General features: G+C 27.1%; 6 protein-coding genes and 1 long non-coding RNA gene across 14 annotated transcripts; 4 read left to right on the top strand and 3 right to left on the bottom strand.

Annotated features, from left to right (window-relative positions):
* The first annotated feature begins 16 nt into the window (after nt 1–16).
* Nucleotides 17–1,432, top strand: LOC117164085 (uncharacterized). Of its 3 annotated transcripts, none has more exons than XR_013061904.1 (3): nt 17–129; nt 630–819; nt 926–1,432. It is a non-coding gene; the product is annotated as an uncharacterized LOC117164085 (long non-coding RNA). The 3 variants fall into 3 exon arrangements; XR_013061903.1 differs by lacking the exon at nt 17–129 and adding an exon at nt 150–382 and having other exon boundaries at nt 630–838; XR_013061902.1 differs by lacking the exon at nt 17–129 and adding an exon at nt 154–382.
* MFS18 (major facilitator superfamily transporter 18) lies at nt 700–3,108 on the bottom strand. Its single transcript, XM_033346870.2, has 8 exons — nt 2,739–3,108; nt 2,280–2,626; nt 2,003–2,176; nt 1,764–1,896; nt 1,502–1,598; nt 1,151–1,316; nt 923–1,081; nt 700–855 (listed from the first exon to the last, which is right to left on the bottom strand). The coding sequence occupies exons 1-8, from the start codon at nt 2,792–2,794 to the stop codon at nt 716–718; spliced, it is 1,272 nt and encodes a 423-aa protein (XP_033202761.1). The 5' UTR covers nt 2,795–3,108; the 3' UTR covers nt 700–715.
* Nucleotides 3,109–4,467: 1,359 nt separating this feature from the next.
* On the top strand, nt 4,468–7,886 carry Got2 (glutamate oxaloacetate transaminase 2). Its single transcript, XM_033346869.2, has 8 exons — nt 4,468–4,753; nt 5,061–5,217; nt 5,303–5,431; nt 6,273–6,494; nt 6,588–6,744; nt 6,833–6,931; nt 7,001–7,317; nt 7,410–7,886. The coding sequence occupies exons 1-8, from the start codon at nt 4,674–4,676 to the stop codon at nt 7,530–7,532; spliced, it is 1,284 nt and encodes a 427-aa protein (XP_033202760.1). The 5' UTR covers nt 4,468–4,673; the 3' UTR covers nt 7,533–7,886.
* Nucleotides 7,887–8,097: 211 nt separating this feature from the next.
* On the top strand, nt 8,098–11,349 carry Ufd1-like (ubiquitin fusion-degradation 1-like). Of its 5 annotated transcripts, none has more exons than XM_033346878.2 (5): nt 8,098–8,252; nt 8,368–8,482; nt 8,553–8,707; nt 8,802–9,344; nt 9,402–9,563. In XM_033346878.2, exons 1-5 carry the CDS (start codon nt 8,250–8,252, stop codon nt 9,465–9,467), a joined length of 882 nt encoding a protein of 293 aa, XP_033202769.1. In that variant the 5' UTR covers nt 8,098–8,249; the 3' UTR covers nt 9,468–9,563. The 5 variants fall into 5 exon arrangements, with proteins under 5 accessions (XP_033202769.1, XP_033202768.1, XP_033202766.1 ...); XM_033346877.2 differs by lacking the exon at nt 8,098–8,252 and adding an exon at nt 11,230–11,349 and having other exon boundaries at nt 8,335–8,482; nt 9,402–9,516; XM_033346875.2 differs by lacking the exon at nt 8,098–8,252 and adding an exon at nt 9,755–10,055 and having other exon boundaries at nt 8,335–8,482; nt 9,402–9,516.
* CBP (sarcoplasmic calcium-binding protein) lies at nt 9,771–13,036 on the bottom strand. Its single transcript, XM_033346881.2, has 7 exons — nt 12,967–13,036; nt 12,078–12,480; nt 11,180–11,293; nt 10,872–11,039; nt 10,649–10,789; nt 10,003–10,083; nt 9,771–9,917 (listed from the first exon to the last, which is right to left on the bottom strand). Exons 2-7 carry the CDS (start codon nt 12,204–12,206, stop codon nt 9,771–9,773), a joined length of 780 nt encoding a protein of 259 aa, XP_033202772.1. The 5' UTR covers nt 12,207–12,480; nt 12,967–13,036.
* A 176-nt stretch (nt 13,037–13,212) lies between these two features.
* On the bottom strand, nt 13,213–14,482 carry Vps29 (vacuolar protein sorting 29). The gene is made up of 4 exons (XM_033346879.2): nt 14,323–14,482; nt 13,937–14,128; nt 13,620–13,855; nt 13,213–13,518 (listed from the first exon to the last, which is right to left on the bottom strand). Exons 1-4 carry the CDS (start codon nt 14,323–14,325, stop codon nt 13,401–13,403), a joined length of 549 nt encoding a protein of 182 aa, XP_033202770.1. The 5' UTR covers nt 14,326–14,482; the 3' UTR covers nt 13,213–13,400.
* Rad9 (cell cycle checkpoint control protein Rad9) lies at nt 14,015–16,775 on the top strand. Of its 2 annotated transcripts, XM_033346867.2 has the most exons (7): nt 14,015–14,097; nt 14,623–14,819; nt 14,894–15,096; nt 15,158–15,322; nt 15,396–15,552; nt 15,614–15,785; nt 15,881–16,775. In XM_033346867.2, the coding sequence occupies exons 2-7, from the start codon at nt 14,786–14,788 to the stop codon at nt 16,545–16,547; spliced, it is 1,398 nt and encodes a 465-aa protein (XP_033202758.2). In that variant the 5' UTR covers nt 14,015–14,097; nt 14,623–14,785; the 3' UTR covers nt 16,548–16,775. The 2 variants fall into 2 exon arrangements, with proteins under 2 accessions (XP_033202758.2, XP_033202759.2); XM_033346868.2 differs by lacking the exons at nt 14,015–14,097; nt 14,623–14,819 and having other exon boundaries at nt 14,951–15,079; nt 15,881–16,774.
* Nucleotides 16,776–16,972: the final 197 nt, after the last annotated feature.

The raw sequence follows: 16,972 nt of genomic DNA on the forward strand, positions 1-16,972 counted from the left end.
ACTGCGTACATTAATTCTCACGAGATGTTCCAAGTCGAAAAGTCGAGTCTCGAGATCCGTTCACATGCTCGCGTTAAAAAAGGCATCAGGCACTTGCTGCTCCAATCTCTGATAAAGAGGCATTTTCATGTAGGTGGCAATCGCATATACTTACTAACCATCACATTGGCTACGTTTTTATTCATCGTCAATTAAAAGAACATTTCAATATTTGACGTAATACGGTAACATTTATTTCTGTAAAATATTGTGTAACGATTGGTAGAAAATTATCGTTCTAGAAATTATAATCGGTTATGTTTTGGTATTATACTCTGAAAAATCATACATAGACATATCATAGATATCGCGTTTAATCATTATTATTATATTCCTTCATTAGGTATGATTTTATATTGAATCAGTGCTAACCTTTTAAATTTATATTATTGATATTTATTATATTTAAAATTTTTATAAGTATGATTAATTAAACGTAACATGTATAAGATAATATGGAATTTTAAACAAAATCAAATTATCAGTTAACCGATATACATATAAACCATGCATGAATGTTTTTTTGTATTACTATCGAAACTTCTCGCAATATTGACACAACTTAATTAATGTTATTGTTTTATTCGTAGATAATTAAAATTTACACAATTGTACCGAATTTTAAGGATAGGGTATATTCACAATAAACTGAAAGAACAATAAATTGGATGTCATTTTATATAATTGCTTGACCAGAACCAAATAATAAATATACTATACATCCTAATGCATCTATTATAGCAATGAATATAAATACAACAGGCCAGCTGTGCGTTACATGTAATATATATCCAGAAAAGTATACTCCAAGAAATCCTGAAAATTATCTTTTTTACTATCATCTTTCCTATTACTGCAATAGTAAATTTATGATTATATATACCAGGTATAGCACCAACAGTGTTCATTAATCCAAATACACTTCCGGAATGTTTTGGTGCAAGATCTGAAGGATTTACTGCAATTGCATTATTATGAAAACCTGACCCGCCAATTATAAACGCAAGACAAATTATTGCACTTTGAAAAGTTTCCACTTTTGCTGAAATTGTTTTAAAATCAATTTCTCTATTTAATTTTTTCATACATTATTATACATACCTATACTTACCTAAAAATAATAAGCTTATAATTTCAGTTAAAAAACATATTGTTTCGATTATTTTACGTGTTACTGTGATGGAATACCCTGCTTTTATTATCTTCTCAGAAAGTGCTTTACCAAAAAATGTACAAGGCAACATAGACAACCATGGCACCATGTTTACAACCCAGCCCTAAATATAACAAAGAAAATTTTTAATATGTTATATAACTAATGCTATAAAATTTTATTGAATTATGTATGATCCATTTTGTTTAAAGATTCAATAAAGTAATATAAAACAAAAAATGTTGTGTGTTTATTATTTCCTTATAAAACAGCAAAAGAAACTTTTAAGACAACCTAATAATTAATTACCTTTACTTCTGGAAATGTATCATGAAAATACATTGGCATCCAGGATAGTAATACAAAAAAACAATTATTTTGACAAGCATGACCTATTACACATGACCTGAAAATAACAGTTAATATGTGAACTTTATACATCTATAAATTTGTAATCATAATATTTTTATAAATCCATATAACTTTATATACTTTTTATATTAAGATTTGTGTCAGAAATTGTGTGACTTATGATAACTGAATTCAAATTGATCCCATGCACAATGATTACCAGAATGGAGGTTTTTTTAAAAGCTTCAACCAAGGCAAAGAGTAGTTAGTAGCTGATTTAGTAGAAGCTGCTTTTTCCTTAAAAGGTAGGGTATGGTAACTTAATAGCACGGCCCATGCCAAGCTCAAACCTCCTAAGATAACAAATTAGATATTTTTGTATAATTAAATCACACTGTGAATTTATTAATAAGGTTGTTAATATTAGTGTAAATAACACATAATTATACATTTATATACCTAATGTTTGGAAAACTACTACCCAGTTATAATTTTCCAACAGATAGGAACCTAAAGATCCAGTGAGCAATGTGCCAAGAGCGGATCCTGATGTTAATAAACTAAAAAATGAGGCTCTTTCTGTTTCGTGCAATCGTTGACTTATTAAACTAATCATACTGGGGAAATGCATTCCTGTAATATATGCAATTTATATATATATATATATATATATATATAAAGAACAAACATCTTTTACATACTTTAGCTATTTATGTTAGTAATTTCATAAGAATACCTTGGAATGCACCATTTATCGTTCTCACTACTGCTACTAATAACACAGAACTATCATCCTTTGAAAAGAGTTCTATGACTTCTGGCATAAAAAATGTTGTCATAGACCATCCAAGAGCAGAGATCAATAATACTTTTTGTCCTCCAATTCTATCGCTAATATAACCACTAGCAACTTGCGTTAATGTATAACCCCAAAAAAAACTAGACAATATTACTCCAGAATCTGGTTTGGACCACTGTTTCTCTTTACTTATAATTGGCATTAATAAAGGAACAGATGTTCTTGTAGCATATATGAGACAAGTACCACATAATAATGATAGAAACCATTTTTGTCTCTCCTTCCTAAAATTTACTTCATAATTTTAGCTTATATTGCCAAACATCAAAAATAATCTTGTAAAAAGATTCAAAGATTCTTTTAAATTATTTTCATATCTTAATATAGATTAATTACCTTGACCAAGATGAATTTGTTTTTTCATCTTGAATTAAAGGTATTTGCATTTGCATTTCTCATCAAATAATTTTGTTCGTATGTAATTATTCTTGTTCCCATATACTCAAAACATATAAGCTAGACATGTTATTTTTAAAAGTTTTAATAGCAGATCAGTAATGAAAATGAAAATAAAACCTTATCTTAAACTTGTTAAGTTTTATAAGATTATCGTGAAACTGGAGATTTACATGCTCAAGTCATCATTAATTTTGCGAAAATATTTAATAATTTAATAATAAGTCAATTTCCTATGAATGTTTAACAATGAGTTTTATCCAAAAATAATACATTAGTACAAATATAACTGATTTCTATTCTTTTTAGTTGCGTGTTATATACATACGTAACGTATATGTTCACTATCGTTTAATTTACATACATAGTTGGTAAGTTAGATAACGCTAACACAAATATCAATTTCATTTCTTAGATAACAGATTGAAAGATAGAAATAGAAATACATTAAAAGAGCGTTATTTGAAAACTTCATGGAGTAAACATAGTCAATAAATATGAAGTTGTCTTTTTAAAATATAAATTGAACGCGCGAATTTGTAATCTCAGATTTGAACTTTCCAATACTTGAATGGAATTTATGATGAATTGGAAAAAAATATTCATAAAAATCTAATTCTAATATCTATATTGTTAAAAAGCAAGTGTTCTATGTTTCAGCAACAAATATGTAAATATACAAATTAACGAGCGATTACAAATAGCAATCAATGATAATTTATAATTATAACAGTTAATCAATGTCATTTGTTATTGTAATCTTTTGTTCATTCTTTCAGCTACACCAAAATTCACGATATGAATATCCAACATATGTACGTATATAAAATATGAGACATATCTCTACATTATTTAAGTATGTATATTATGTGTGTATATTATCTCTATATTATGTAAGTTATCACAGTAAGGATTACAAAAAGGCAGGAAATGATAAACGTAACAAATTAGCAGTTTAGACTAAATCACACATGGTCCTTAGAAAATACTCTACTTGATCTTGTGTTGTAAGAGGGACATAAATTATTGTTGTCTTCTCTTTTTCTTTATTCAGATTCTACATATTTCTTCCTTGTAACATATTCCTAGGTCCAACAACGGAGTATACCTATGTTACAAAAGCTTGTTATCTAAGTGAAATCGAAAGATGAATCGTCATCGATGAATGGGACAGAATCTAAGTTACTATTGGCCTATGACAAAATAAAAGGAGGACCACGATTGGAAAGAACAGTTACAACAGAGATCGTACAAAAAAGTAGTAGAAATTCAACAACTCAAGATAATTAAGTTATAATAAGTAATAACTTTACATCGTAGTAGTTCTCTTAAATTTTTGCGCATATTACTATCAGGATTAGCGCTTTACGTGCACCAACCAACTTGAGGCAGATTCTTAAATAACTGCTAAATACGTAACAATGGAATAATATTAGGCTCTTATTAATAAAAATGGAGTATATTTCAAAATGCGAAAATACATAGTACATAATATCACTAAACTATTGAATTTATTTAACAAATGAAATTTTAATTTAGTAAATCAATTTGTATCGATATGAAATATAGACATTATTTATTTATTCATACTTTGTACTACGATAAAAATAAGACTGTTATCATTTTTCTCATACTTCATTTTTTATTATTATCAGTTGTTACAATTTTTGATAAAGCATTCATATCAAATTTTTCCCTATTTTTATTTACGGGCTACATTTTGATGGGCACAAATTTATGGAACACCCTATATAGACAATAAGCATCTGTATATTGTACATCAAATCAGCAAACTATTGAAGAAGTATAAGTATATCTGTAATCTAAGGTAATCCATACGGTGAATGTAGTGTATTCTGACATATTAATATTAATATGGCACAAAGTAAAAAAGTATTTAGACTTCCATTTGCATGCAAATCATTTAAAAATAGCAGCAATGTTAGATCAATAAGGTAAGTTTATATTAAAAAATTAATTGAACTTTTTAACCTTTTATTATATTATAAATTTATAGTTATAAATTATATAGTTTAAAAATTATTTAAAATTATTAATAATCATAGAATTTATTATTAATGATCAGGAATTTCTCAAGAAGAAGCATAAGATAGATAAGATGACTAACTTAATTAAAATGCTTAAAAACTTTAAATTTACTATATAATTTATTAATATTTACTGATTTATAATTTATTTTTTTTCTCTTAAGATTTACTTTAATTGAAATTAATTAATATTAAAATATTTTGTGTGTTATAGTTCATGGTGGTCTCAGATAGAAATGGGTCCACCAGACCCAATTTTCAGTCTTACAGAAAGATTTAAAGCAGATACACATCCAAATAAAGTTAATTTAGGAGTTGGTGCTTATCGAGATGATGAAACTAAACCATTTATTTTGCCAAGTGTACGAATGGTATATATTATAAAGCAATTATGTTTGGGAAATATATATATTTCTACTTTTTCACATTAATCTAACTGAATCAAATATATTATAGGCAGAAGAAAGAATTAGAAGTAGAAATATGGATAAAGAATATTTAGCAATTGCAGGAAATGCAGAATTTTGTAAACTTAGTATTAAGTTAGCACTTGGTGAACATAGTAATATTGTTGATGAAGGTTTGGTAAGTATTACATGTGAAATATATTCTTTAAGAAAAAAGTTCATCAGTTAAAATTGTTTCCTGAATTTGAAGCATAAACAAATAAATAAACATATATTAAGTAATTTAAACATACACATAACACGTGTATTAAAAACACATGCATGCACAGTGTGGATATACACAGAAATACACATCTATAGTTAATCACAAGATTATATATATACCCCTAGAATATAAAATATTATAGTAAAAATGTTAGCGCTATATACATTTTTTTTGCACATTAAGACACATATTGTTAAAATGTAACAGTTTATTTACTTTCACCTCTATTAAGAAAAAAGAATTTAAAAAAATATGAAATGATACAAATATTACAAACATCTCCTATACATATATGAAATCATAAAAATAGTAGGCTTAATATTATATTAATATCATATAGGTTCCTCCTCTGCATCAATAATGGTATCTCATTGGCAATAATAAAATTGAAAATTTTGTAATTTGTAATGTAATTTCATTCCAAGATTTTTGTGAGTTAAATGTTTTAGCTTTTCTAATTCCTTTTAGAAATACTTTAATGTACTGAATACATTTAGTATGACTTTCTACACTTAAGTGTAAATAAATTTGTGACAAGGTGTGTTTTTAATTACTTTGACAAGTCAGATACACAAAATTTGATACTTGTATATAGACTTTTATGACTGACTGTACATATAAGGTATAAGACCAACCGTGCAATTTCGTTATGGTTAATATTTTATTATTTTTATATCAATAGCACACTGAATTATTAGTTTTGCTATTATATAACTTCTTTATAATTCACAATTTAACTGATATCATTTTGTAGACTGCTACAGCTCAAACAATTTCTGGTACAGGAGCACTTTCTCTTGGAGGACTCTTTCTCACACGTTTTTTTACTGGCAATAAGGAGATATATTTACCAGTACCTACATGGGGAAACCATGCTCCAGTATTTACATTTGCTAAACTTCCAGTAAAACAGTATTGTTATTATGATCCAAAAACATGTGGATTAGACCATAAAGGTCTTTTAGAAAATTTATATGTTAGTATATAAATACTATAAATAATATATTGTGTTTATTGATTATTTATTGGTTATATTTACAAATTCTATTTGTAATATTGTATTCTATAGAAAATTCCAGACAAATCCATTATTCTTCTTCATGCATGTGCTCATAATCCTACTGGTGTCGATCCTAAACCAGAACAATGGAAAGAATTAGCAGAATTAGTAAAAAAGAAAGAACATTTCCCTTTTTTGGACATGGCATATCAAGGGTTTGCCACAGGTAAAACAACATATAAGAAGTTAATAATTTAATTTTTAATAATACATGAAAATTTGTTCACTAGTGGATATTTTTGTGCAAATTTTAGGTGATACAGATAGAGATGCTTTTGGTGTTCGACACTTTGTAAAAGAAGGAATTCAATTTGCTCTGGCTCAATCATATGCTAAAAATATGGGCTTATATGGTTAATATACAAGTTTATAAATCTCATTTCGGCTAAATGAAAACATTTAAAAATTATTGATCATCGTAGGTGAACGTGTGGGAACATTTACAATGGTTTGTGCTAACAAGGATGAAGCAAATCGTGTTTTTTCGCAATTGAAGCTTATAATTAGACCACTATTTTCTAATGCACCAATTAATGGTGCCAAAATTGCTTATGAAATCTTAGAAAATGCCCCATTGAGAGAACAATGGATGGTTGATATAAAAACAATGGCTAACCGTATTATATCTGTACGTCAAAAGTTGCATGATAATCTTAAGAAAATGGGTAGTACCCGTGATTGGAAACATATTACAGACCAAATTGGAATGTTTTGTTTTACTGGCCTTAATCCTAATGAGGTATGACATCCACTATTATTTATTTTCATTATTATATGTAATATATATATATAAAATATAATAATTTAATTTTGGTTCCACTTACTTTATAGGTAGAGAAGCTTATTAATGATTATCATATTTATTTGACAAAAGATGGTAGAATATCTATGGCAGGAGTAACATCAAAAAATGTGGAATATATAGCAAAAGCTATATATGATGTTACAATATAATTAAATATTTCTACCAATGAGTAAGAAACTCTGTCAAATCCTGTCCTTAATTTTCAAATACATTACACATATAAACAAAATAGTATAGATATACGTACACATTATATCAAATGCATTTATTCTCGCATGTTATTTTTATAAAAAAAAAACTGCAGGCAGTGTAATATTTGTAATGATATATTAATATAGAATAAATTTTATATTATATCTTTAATTATCTATAGTAATAGTTCATAATTTTTGCAAAAATTATATGATCAATATTCTATTATATATTCTATTATAAACGAAAAAATATAATAATTAACTATATAAATAAAGCTGTTATGAAGTATATTAAATATTCTAATAAAATTTCCATGAGTTATTTTTCCAATAAAAAACGATTTATTTTACACACACAGTTCCAAATTGAGCAAATTCCAATTGCTTGATACCCTGATACATTCAAATTTAAAGTTATTCAAAATAATATCGAAACTATCGATAGTTATAAAAAAAATATCACTAGCTTTCACTAGTTTTTCACTTCAAAGACTAACGATAATAATCGATATACTATCGATATTTCTTCACCTCTGATAGATATGCATAAGTTGTGTCTGTTTATGTATTTATGCGTATGTCATAGTGATAAGTAAATCTAAATTTCCAGGCTTTTAAAAAAATTCTATTAATTATAAGCCTTCGAAAGAGTACTGCAACAAATACATAAATATGGTAAAGAAAACCTGATAGAGAAACGACAAACAGCGACGGAATATGTTCCGTTCGATGATTTCTTTTAATAAAATAAGGTTATGTTGTTTCGATTAAAATGACTTTCCACTTTCAGTTTGGATTTAACATGTTTCCGGAGATTGTCAGACCTTTCAACAACCACTATAGATGTTTTTCTGTGTCAATGTTACCGGGTACATATCGACGAGATGTAGAACGTGGAGGGAAAAGTATATATATCTAAAGAACATGTAAATTATTCACTGAACAAGTAAAAGATTATAATTTGTTGTTTTTCAGTAATCATGCCACCCTCAGCTTTAGAGCATCTCACAAGATTAAATATTAGATTTCCTATGTTATTCAGATTAAGTAATGAAAAAACTAATAGAATTACTCATTGTGGAGTTTTAGAGTTTGTTGCGGACGAAGGAAGAGTTTATTTACCTTGTTGGGTATGTTTATATTCTCATTTTTGTATTATTAGTTAGGAAAACTAGATTGATATATAGCCCAAATCAGTGTACAATTATCATATTGTGATTACAGATGATGTACAATCTTTTGTTACAAGAAGGAGAATTAATAAATGTTGAAAGTGTAAATTTACCTGTTGCAACATTTTCACGTTTTCAACCACAATCAGAAGATTTTTTAGACATCACAAATCCTAAAGCTGTTTTAGAAAATGGATTAAGAAATTTTGCATGTCTTACAACAGGTGACATTATTGCTATAAAATACAATCAAAGAATATATGAAATGTGTGTTTTGGAAACAAGACCAGGTTCAGCAGTCACTATCATAGAATGTGATATGAACGTTGAATTTGCTCCACCATTGGGATATGTAGAAAAAGAGACTAAAAAGGATGAAAATGTAGTAGATCCTGCAGATTTAATGCCAGCACCATCTGGTTTTGTGCCATTCAAAGGAGAAGGTAATAGACTAGATGGCAAAAAACGTAGAGATTTTGCAAAACCAGAAGTTACCACAAGTAAACCGGCTTATGTTAGAGGAATACCAGATTATGATTATAAAATAGGAACACTTACGTTCTTGCGCATTAGTAAACCTGTTAATAATAAAGAGGTAAGTTGAAATGTCATTTGTATGTTACTGTATATTTATCCCATTATATGTTTATAGGCAAAAGACCCAGATGAATTTAAAGCATTCACTGGTGAAGGTTTTTCTCTTAGGAAATCAAAGTAATTAAATAATTGGTTTATTTATTTTCATACAATTACATGTATTTGTAAAAGTGAGTATTTATATTTGTAATTAAACTGTTATACTTTTTAACAAAAATAGTTTCATACAAGTTCTACCCATTACACTAATAAGTCTTTTTATTTAAACAGCTTTTTGTATATACGTAAACGAATTAACCTATAGTATAAAAATTTATATCCTATAACTCAAATATCTTACAAGTGAAGTCAAAAAATTACCATTATAAAAATAATTAATATATAGTATTGTATTATCACAAATTATAGGATTGTAGTGAGAATTTTAATCTACCAAAGGACCCCAGAAATATTTACTGGGTTTTGTTGGATCTTCTGTTAAGAAGAACTCACGACCCATTGTTATGAATTCTTCAAAGCTAATTTTACCATCATCATTAGTATCAATATGACTGAAGGAAATAACTGCATCCTATAATAAATATTTCAGTTTAATTAATTCATTAATTTAACTTTTATTTTAATAATCATAAAATTGAATGTGCAATTTTACTTACATCATGTGTGAGTCCTAAACATTGGAAAAATAACTGAAATTCTTGCACAGAAATTTCACCATTTCGATCTTTATCCACTGCCTGCAATTTTATATTTAATGATATATTGAAAATATTTTTTAACACATATTAACCCATTGGGACGGCGTCTGTACAGTGTACTGTCTCTCGTTTTATTTCCACTAGCCACAGTTCGTGCAACGTACGGACCGTCGCGTCGCGTGTCGTACGGACGCTTGATACGTCACGTCATTTATTTTCCTACGTCTACGTATCGTATTTCACAACATTTTTCAAGGATGGCTGGTAATAATGTTCATAATAATGTTTTGATCTTTGTAAAGACCAAATCTTTCGAATTCCTTTCTGGAGTCGCAGTTTAGCTGTAGCAGTCGTCTTGCAATTAATTACGGCTTCAACAAGTTAGGAAATCGCTAGTAGAAATTTAGTAGAAAATGAAAATGAGAGTGATTCCGATGAAGTAATTGATGATCAAGCAATCGTAAGTGCGATTACTGATGCATTCTTAACTCATTTTGGAAACCTATATGTCACAAAATATCGTCAGTCGCACAAAAAGAAATTGCGAATCGTATGTCGTCCTCAATGGGTTAATTTATATAAATGCATATTTTTAAAAACATACTTTGAATAAAAATGGCAAAAAATAATGACATCTTCTCTTCAATGATGAGTCATTAAGAACATGTTGCATTTCCTCCAAATATTTTTCGATACAAATAAAATTATACGGACTAATTTCTCCCCATTGTTCTTCCCATGCTTTCTATATATAAATAAATAACTTAAAAGTATTATGTACTATTTCATTTTGATCCATAGAATGCATAAAAAAGAGACTGACTTACATTCATTATTTTTTTGAATTCAATTTTTAATTCTGGAGTTAAGTGTCCCAAGTCAGAAAATCTTTCTGTGAACAACATGAAATCGTCGTGACTGATAACTCCGTCTTTATTAATATCCAAATGATTATGTAGTGTCCGCATTTTCCTTCTCCAGAAATACGATTGTCCCTGATAAATAAAAATATTCTAAATAACTTTTTATTAAATGATTAGTTACCACATATTAAAAAAAAAATAATAAATGACTGGGATTAAATTGTTACCGCATTACAATATCTTAAATAATAAGACTTTAAACAGTATCTTACTTTTCCTTGTTCGGTGTCAGAATCGTTATCACTTTCTTGTTCGCTTACAGAAGTTGAGATACCCGTTTGATGCACTCTTCTTGTACTACACGCTCGCGGAGATATTTTATAATACTGAAAACATTTGGTTTATATATTCCTTAATAAATAAAAGGTTGTTCTAAAAATTATTGTGTGTTGTTATTGATTATGACAACTGCATTATATCTAATTAGATAGATTACGATATTGTATCCTTGTATAAAAACATTACATCGTAAATATATAATATAAATATATACGTTCAATGAACTTCGATGCAAGGAGAAATCCCAATAATAGACTCCAAAAAGAGTCTGGATTAAGAAAAGAAAGAAAAGAAATTAATTTATCTTTAATAAGTTAGAACAATTAAAAAGATATGTAACTCTACTATTAATAACATTAGTACAGTTTTAATATTCCTTTTAATTAAAAATTCTATAAATAAATTATCTTTATCCATACACAGTACATATGTTTACATGCACGAACTATAGTACAACATTATGTATTTGTAATATTCTACACCTGTAAAACTAATACGTAATATTGCCCTTGAATCTTGAAGATTTTCCAAAACAATTTGGAAAAGGTGAAAATAATTATATAAATTATTTAAATATATTCAATAAACATATCCTTTTTTTTTAAATTTGAAAAATTTGCTACCTACGATTCAAAATATAATTTTTATTTTTTTTAAATAACATTTTCCGTCTAAATAACTTTTTAAAATGACTTATTTTATTTATTAATATTTTATTGCTTCATATTAACATCATTTTTAATACAAAGTGTTTTAAAACAAAGTAATTGATTAGAAATTTGTTATAAATTAAACTCACTATTTTTTTTTGCAATATAAAAAGAAAATTACCTGGTTGCATTTTAGTAAAATATTTTGTTTTTCTGATATTCCATAGCATAAAATTGAAATAGCTCTTTTTTTAAAACACTTGTTGGAAATTACAAATCGTAGACCAGTTCGTAATAATGTTGTTGTCATTTTAACGTGAACTTCAAGCAAACTATCTGTGACACAAAACTAATATGTTCTACTTAAAATCGTTTGGAATTTAACACTAAAGCCGCAGAGATCAGTGGGCCCCTTTTGTTGGGTCGGTCCAAATTCCCTCTTTGTCGTTTACGCATGCGTAATAGTGCTCTGTTCCCCCCTTTTACTGTTGGGATATATGTATATAATCTGACTGCCTTGTACGAGCGCCCATGCACGTCCTCCTTTTTTCACAGATAAAACATAAGCGTATATACCACCATAACTACATAGACACAAAAGAAGAAAACAAACACTAGAAAATGATCTGCTCTAAACCTGAATATTAAGAATATATGAACTAACATATCAATTATATGTAAATCATATTCCTTTTTCTGATTTATATCAATAAAAAATTCGGTCCCGTAAAAACCTAAGTTTTAAAGAATCAATTTATAGCTAGAATCTGTTGAAATTGTAAAAATTCATGTATATATCTAGCTACGTATAATTCTGATATTAAAGACAATTTTCGACCAAAATACTCAAATCTACGTAAAAAAAATACATAGTAAACGTTAAAAAACAAAAACTTGTGTATGTAGTTAAATTAAATTTTTCTTTGTATTACGCCTATGCTTAATTTCGTGTTTTATCGTGTTTTAATTCTAGAGAATTTTACGTATGATCAGTACATTTCAGGCACAAATGAAATTAATATATAAAAAAGGAATAGTTGAGAATGTAAAGATCGGATACTAATACACACAAGGAAATTCTAATGAATCACAGAAGTAGGACACGGTAATATGTATGTCTATACACACACTTAAATGAACATAAATAAGCATACGTGACACGAAGCATGGTACTAAATTTAGTTGATCATGACAACTTTTACTTAAATGAATGTAACATGAAAAATGAATGTTTTTTGAATAAATACATACCATGAAAAAGTAAAAATTGTTATATAAGTATGATCTATATTTGCTAAATAAAAACTATTATGCAATTTATATATTGTATTTCCATTTTATTTATATCAAATGTATTATACAATTTAAATTTTTATATAAATGCTTAAATGGTAATACAGGTAATATTTTATATGGATTATACACAGATTAATCTTGAATTTCATTGTGAAATTCCATTTTCGATTTATAATATATATCTTACATTTTAATTTTCCTACATATTTTAATTTTTTTTGTACTCGATTCGTTCGACTTTTACTTCATCACCAACAAGTTGATAGACATAAGTTACAACTGTTGAACTCTGAATATCCATTAGAACAAAAGATGGGATAACTGATCTGTAAATATAATGATGAAATAAAATAAATAATAAAATAAATTTATAAGTATATTATGTAGCATTCAAAATTTACTTTATACTATTAACATAAAATCTTACGTATCAAGAGGGTTATATGCCCCTGTTGCTGAACCAGGATTAATATAAAATTTGTTTTCATGCTCGTATGCCTCAAATTTATGTGTATGACCTGATATCAAAATATCAACGTCTAATTGTCTTTGAATTAAAGCTAGTGATTCTGGATCTCCCCAAGGTACTACTTGATGTCCATGTGACAAACCTATTCTAAACTGACCAACAGTGACCACTTTTTGTTCTGGATAATTTAAATTCTGTAAATGAAAAGAATATATAGTAAAATATACATTATTAAGGAATTATAACAATATTTAACAATATTAAATAAAATATACCTCATCAAAATCTCCTCTAACAACATGTACATCACTGGCTAGTGTTTTCAAGTAATCATATGATTCTTTAGTACAGAGATTACCTGTACATAAAATATGTTGTATTCTACCAGGCACCAACAATTTCTTAAATTTACTTGGAAGACTACTACATCTGTGTGGTATGTGTAAATCTCCCAATACTAAAACAAGCTGTAAATATTCAATATTATTTTTACCAAATATAATAAAAAAATTATATAATGGATCTTTAATAGTATATATTTTCATTTTATTAACTTTACGAAGTTATGGTACTTTTCTATGAGGTTAGATTATAAGACTCAAGGAATTTGTAATTCCAATTAATTAATTTCTATTACTAATATTTAATTTCGTGTACTCACCATGACGAATTTAATAATATTTTTTTAATTCCTATATATTTTTTAGCGTTGATATTTATTTTATTGCATTTGATATCTGTGAAGAACAAAAGCTAATGAAATGTCAAATGCACCATTGGAAATATGTTTGACAGATAAGCCTTCGATTTTCGAGATTCGAGATTGCATTAATTGCCACTATTATTTACAATGCGCTAAATATAAGTTATATATTCTTACCCAAAGTTTATACTTGCTTATAATGTAGATTATTTCTATAAAATGATTATTATTTATGTATATCAATAATTTGTATTTCAGATATACGAACATACATTTCTGTCACAACCGGTTAACCAAATTCAGTTGTTTGATGTACCCTATTTTGATTTAAATATAATATTATGGATTCCTTCGGTTACTTTTTTCGAATAATTATTTAATGTTTTATTTATAAGAAATAGTTTAATGGAAGAAATTTAACATGAAGTGTGTTATAGCAGGAGCAAATGTAAAAAGTATGTCGATTTCATGTAGGTTATATTTTGTTATGTATTAAAAAATATCATTTATATATAATAAAGCATTATAGTTTTAGCGAAGGCTATACATGCATTATCAAAAATTGGAGATGAAATGTACATAGAACCACATGAAAATACTTTATCATTTCGTACTGTTAATATGGCAAATTCAGCATATGCTGATTTTACATTCCTACAAAGTTATTTTTCATATTATGCTTATGGTGACTTACAAGAAAATGATGCATTGAAATGTAAAATATCAATGAGGGTAATACAATATTATTATATTTCCATGTAATATTACAAATAGTAATATTTCTATTTTACAGAGTGCAATGACTGTATTTAAGGCTCCACATTTAATAGACAAACAGGTAGAAACATGTCATATTAAATTAGAGCCAGATGCATCTGAAATTTTGTTTATTTTAAAGTATAAAAACAGTATTACTAAGACTCATTTATTGCCCATTCTAGATTGTGAAATATTACAAGTATGTATCATATATCTATAACAAATTATTTACATTTTCATTTTTCATTACCTTCTTTTATTATATTTTTCAGACTGTATATAATAAGGATTCTGCATCAATCAAACTTTTATCTCAACCACGAGTATTAGGCGATGCAATGCAAAATTTTCATCAACATTTAATTGAAATAACATTTGAAGTTTCAGCACAAAAGCTTTTATTAAGAAATTATGTTGATGATGTCTCAGGTAAAATCTAAGAGATAACAAAAGTAGTTTATTGTAATATAAAATGAAAAATTTCTGACAGGTTTATCAAATACAATACGTACACAACTTGCACTTGGAAAGGGAGAATTTGATCGATATGATATTGGTAGTGAAACAACAATTACCTTTTGTATGAAAGAATTTAGGTCCATCTTAAATTTTGCAGAAATTGCAATTACACCCATTAGTATATACTCTGAAGGAGCAGGAAGGTAAAAACTAGTAATATAAATTTTAATTCCTTTATATTAGACATAGGTAAAATGAGTTTATATAAATGAATATAATATTTATTAATATTTTTTAGACCAGTTATATTCGCATTAAAAAATCAATCTTTTGAAGTGAACTTAGTGCTGTCAACATTGAGTTCTGATACAGATAGTCAAGCAGAAACAACATTAATTAATAAGCCACAAGAAAAATCCATAAAAAGAAGAGCAACAAATAAACGAGTTTGTAGGAAAAATAATAAATCTGATAGTAAAATTCAAGATAAGTCAGTTAAATCCAATAACAAATTAGGTAATGTTAAAACACCACATCCATGTTTCGTGGAGGAACCAAAGGGACAAGTTGATGCATCAACCAGAGATAATCAAAATCTAAATGGAGTAAGTAACCTTCCTATAGAACAAGATATTGAAGATGAAATGAAAAAGAATACCTCATCCAGCTGTGACATAATTACAAACGTTAATAAAACATCTACAAGTGAAAAGAAATTAGTGAATTTTATATTTTCTACAATAACGAAAAGAAAATCTAGTAACAATGAAACCGACAAAGAACAAAATTTGGATAGTGATCAGTCTGATGCATTTGAAGACAAAGTACCAAATTCACCATCTCCTCCAAATAAAAAGGCTCGTTTCATTTTTCAAAAATGCTTTCAAAAGACATTCGACCCAAGAACATTGCCAGGATACAATGAAATCTTAGCTGAAGATTCAGATGAAGCTAGTAATGATTAAAAATAATTTTTCACAATATTTTACGCCATTCGTGTCTCAGTCATGTGATTAAGATAACAGAAATCTATAAGTTTCTATTATATCAATTTATTAATCACTAATTTTGTTTTAATTAACGAGGATGTTTCTATATGTTGTTACATATGTAATGTGTGTATTTGATAGATAAATTGTACATTAATTACAAAATATGAATTTTGAATTATTAAAATGAAACTATTGTTTATATTACATAGTTAAATAGATAAAGTCTCCCTTCCTTAAACTTCACATTGTCTGTAAACAAAATATAAATATACTTTTTTATCATGCCTTCTTAAGCGGCTTTAATCTTTATGAAATAAACCAATAGCTACAAAATTATTGTATTCTGCCTTAAATACTTTTTACTAAAACGATAATATTACTGATAATGGATATCTATC

Source organism: Bombus vancouverensis, chromosome 3 (genome assembly GCF_051014615.1).
Source record: "Bombus vancouverensis nearcticus chromosome 3, iyBomVanc1_principal, whole genome shotgun sequence".
Lineage (NCBI taxonomy): Eukaryota > Metazoa > Arthropoda > Insecta > Hymenoptera > Apidae > Bombus > Bombus vancouverensis.

Coding starts and splice junctions, on each gene's coding strand:
- MFS18 (XM_033346870.2), bottom strand. CDS start 2,794: ATGCAAATGCAAATACCTTTAATTCAAGATGAAAAAACAAATTCATCT. Junction 1,317..1,501: donor ATACATTTCCAGAAGTAAAG/GTAATTAATTAT, acceptor TGTTATATTTAG/GGCTGGGTTGTAAACATGGT. Junction 856..922: donor CACTGTTGGTGCTATACCTG/GTATATATAATC, acceptor GATAATTTTCAG/GATTTCTTGGAGTATACTTT.
- Got2 (XM_033346869.2), top strand. CDS start 4,674: ATGGCACAAAGTAAAAAAGTATTTAGACTTCCATTTGCATGCAAATCA. Junction 5,432..6,272: donor ATATTGTTGATGAAGGTTTG/GTAAGTATTACA, acceptor ATCATTTTGTAG/ACTGCTACAGCTCAAACAAT. Junction 6,745..6,832: donor ATATCAAGGGTTTGCCACAG/GTAAAACAACAT, acceptor TGCAAATTTTAG/GTGATACAGATAGAGATGCT.
- Ufd1-like (XM_033346877.2), top strand. CDS start 8,350: ATGACTTTCCACTTTCAGTTTGGATTTAACATGTTTCCGGAGATTGTC. Junction 8,483..8,552: donor TGTAGAACGTGGAGGGAAAA/GTATATATATCT, acceptor GTTGTTTTTCAG/TAATCATGCCACCCTCAGCT. Junction 8,708..8,801: donor GAGTTTATTTACCTTGTTGG/GTATGTTTATAT, acceptor TTGTGATTACAG/ATGATGTACAATCTTTTGTT.
- CBP (XM_033346881.2), bottom strand. CDS start 12,206: ATGACAACAACATTATTACGAACTGGTCTACGATTTGTAATTTCCAAC. Junction 11,294..12,077: donor TTTTACTAAAATGCAACCAG/GTAATTTTCTTT, acceptor AAATGTTTTCAG/TATTATAAAATATCTCCGCG. Junction 11,040..11,179: donor CTGACACCGAACAAGGAAAA/GTAAGATACTGT, acceptor TTTATTTATCAG/GGACAATCGTATTTCTGGAG.
- Vps29 (XM_033346879.2), bottom strand. Junction 13,856..13,936: donor TTAGAGGAGATTTTGATGAG/GTATATTTTATT, acceptor TTTCATTTACAG/AATTTAAATTATCCAGAACA. Junction 13,519..13,619: donor GCATATAACCCTCTTGATAC/GTAAGATTTTAT, acceptor TTATATTTACAG/ATCAGTTATCCCATCTTTTG.
- Rad9 (XM_033346867.2), top strand. CDS start 14,786: ATGAAGTGTGTTATAGCAGGAGCAAATGTAAAAA. Junction 14,820..14,893: donor AGCAGGAGCAAATGTAAAAA/GTATGTCGATTT, acceptor AAAGCATTATAG/TTTTAGCGAAGGCTATACAT. Junction 15,323..15,395: donor TAGATTGTGAAATATTACAA/GTATGTATCATA, acceptor TATATTTTTCAG/ACTGTATATAATAAGGATTC.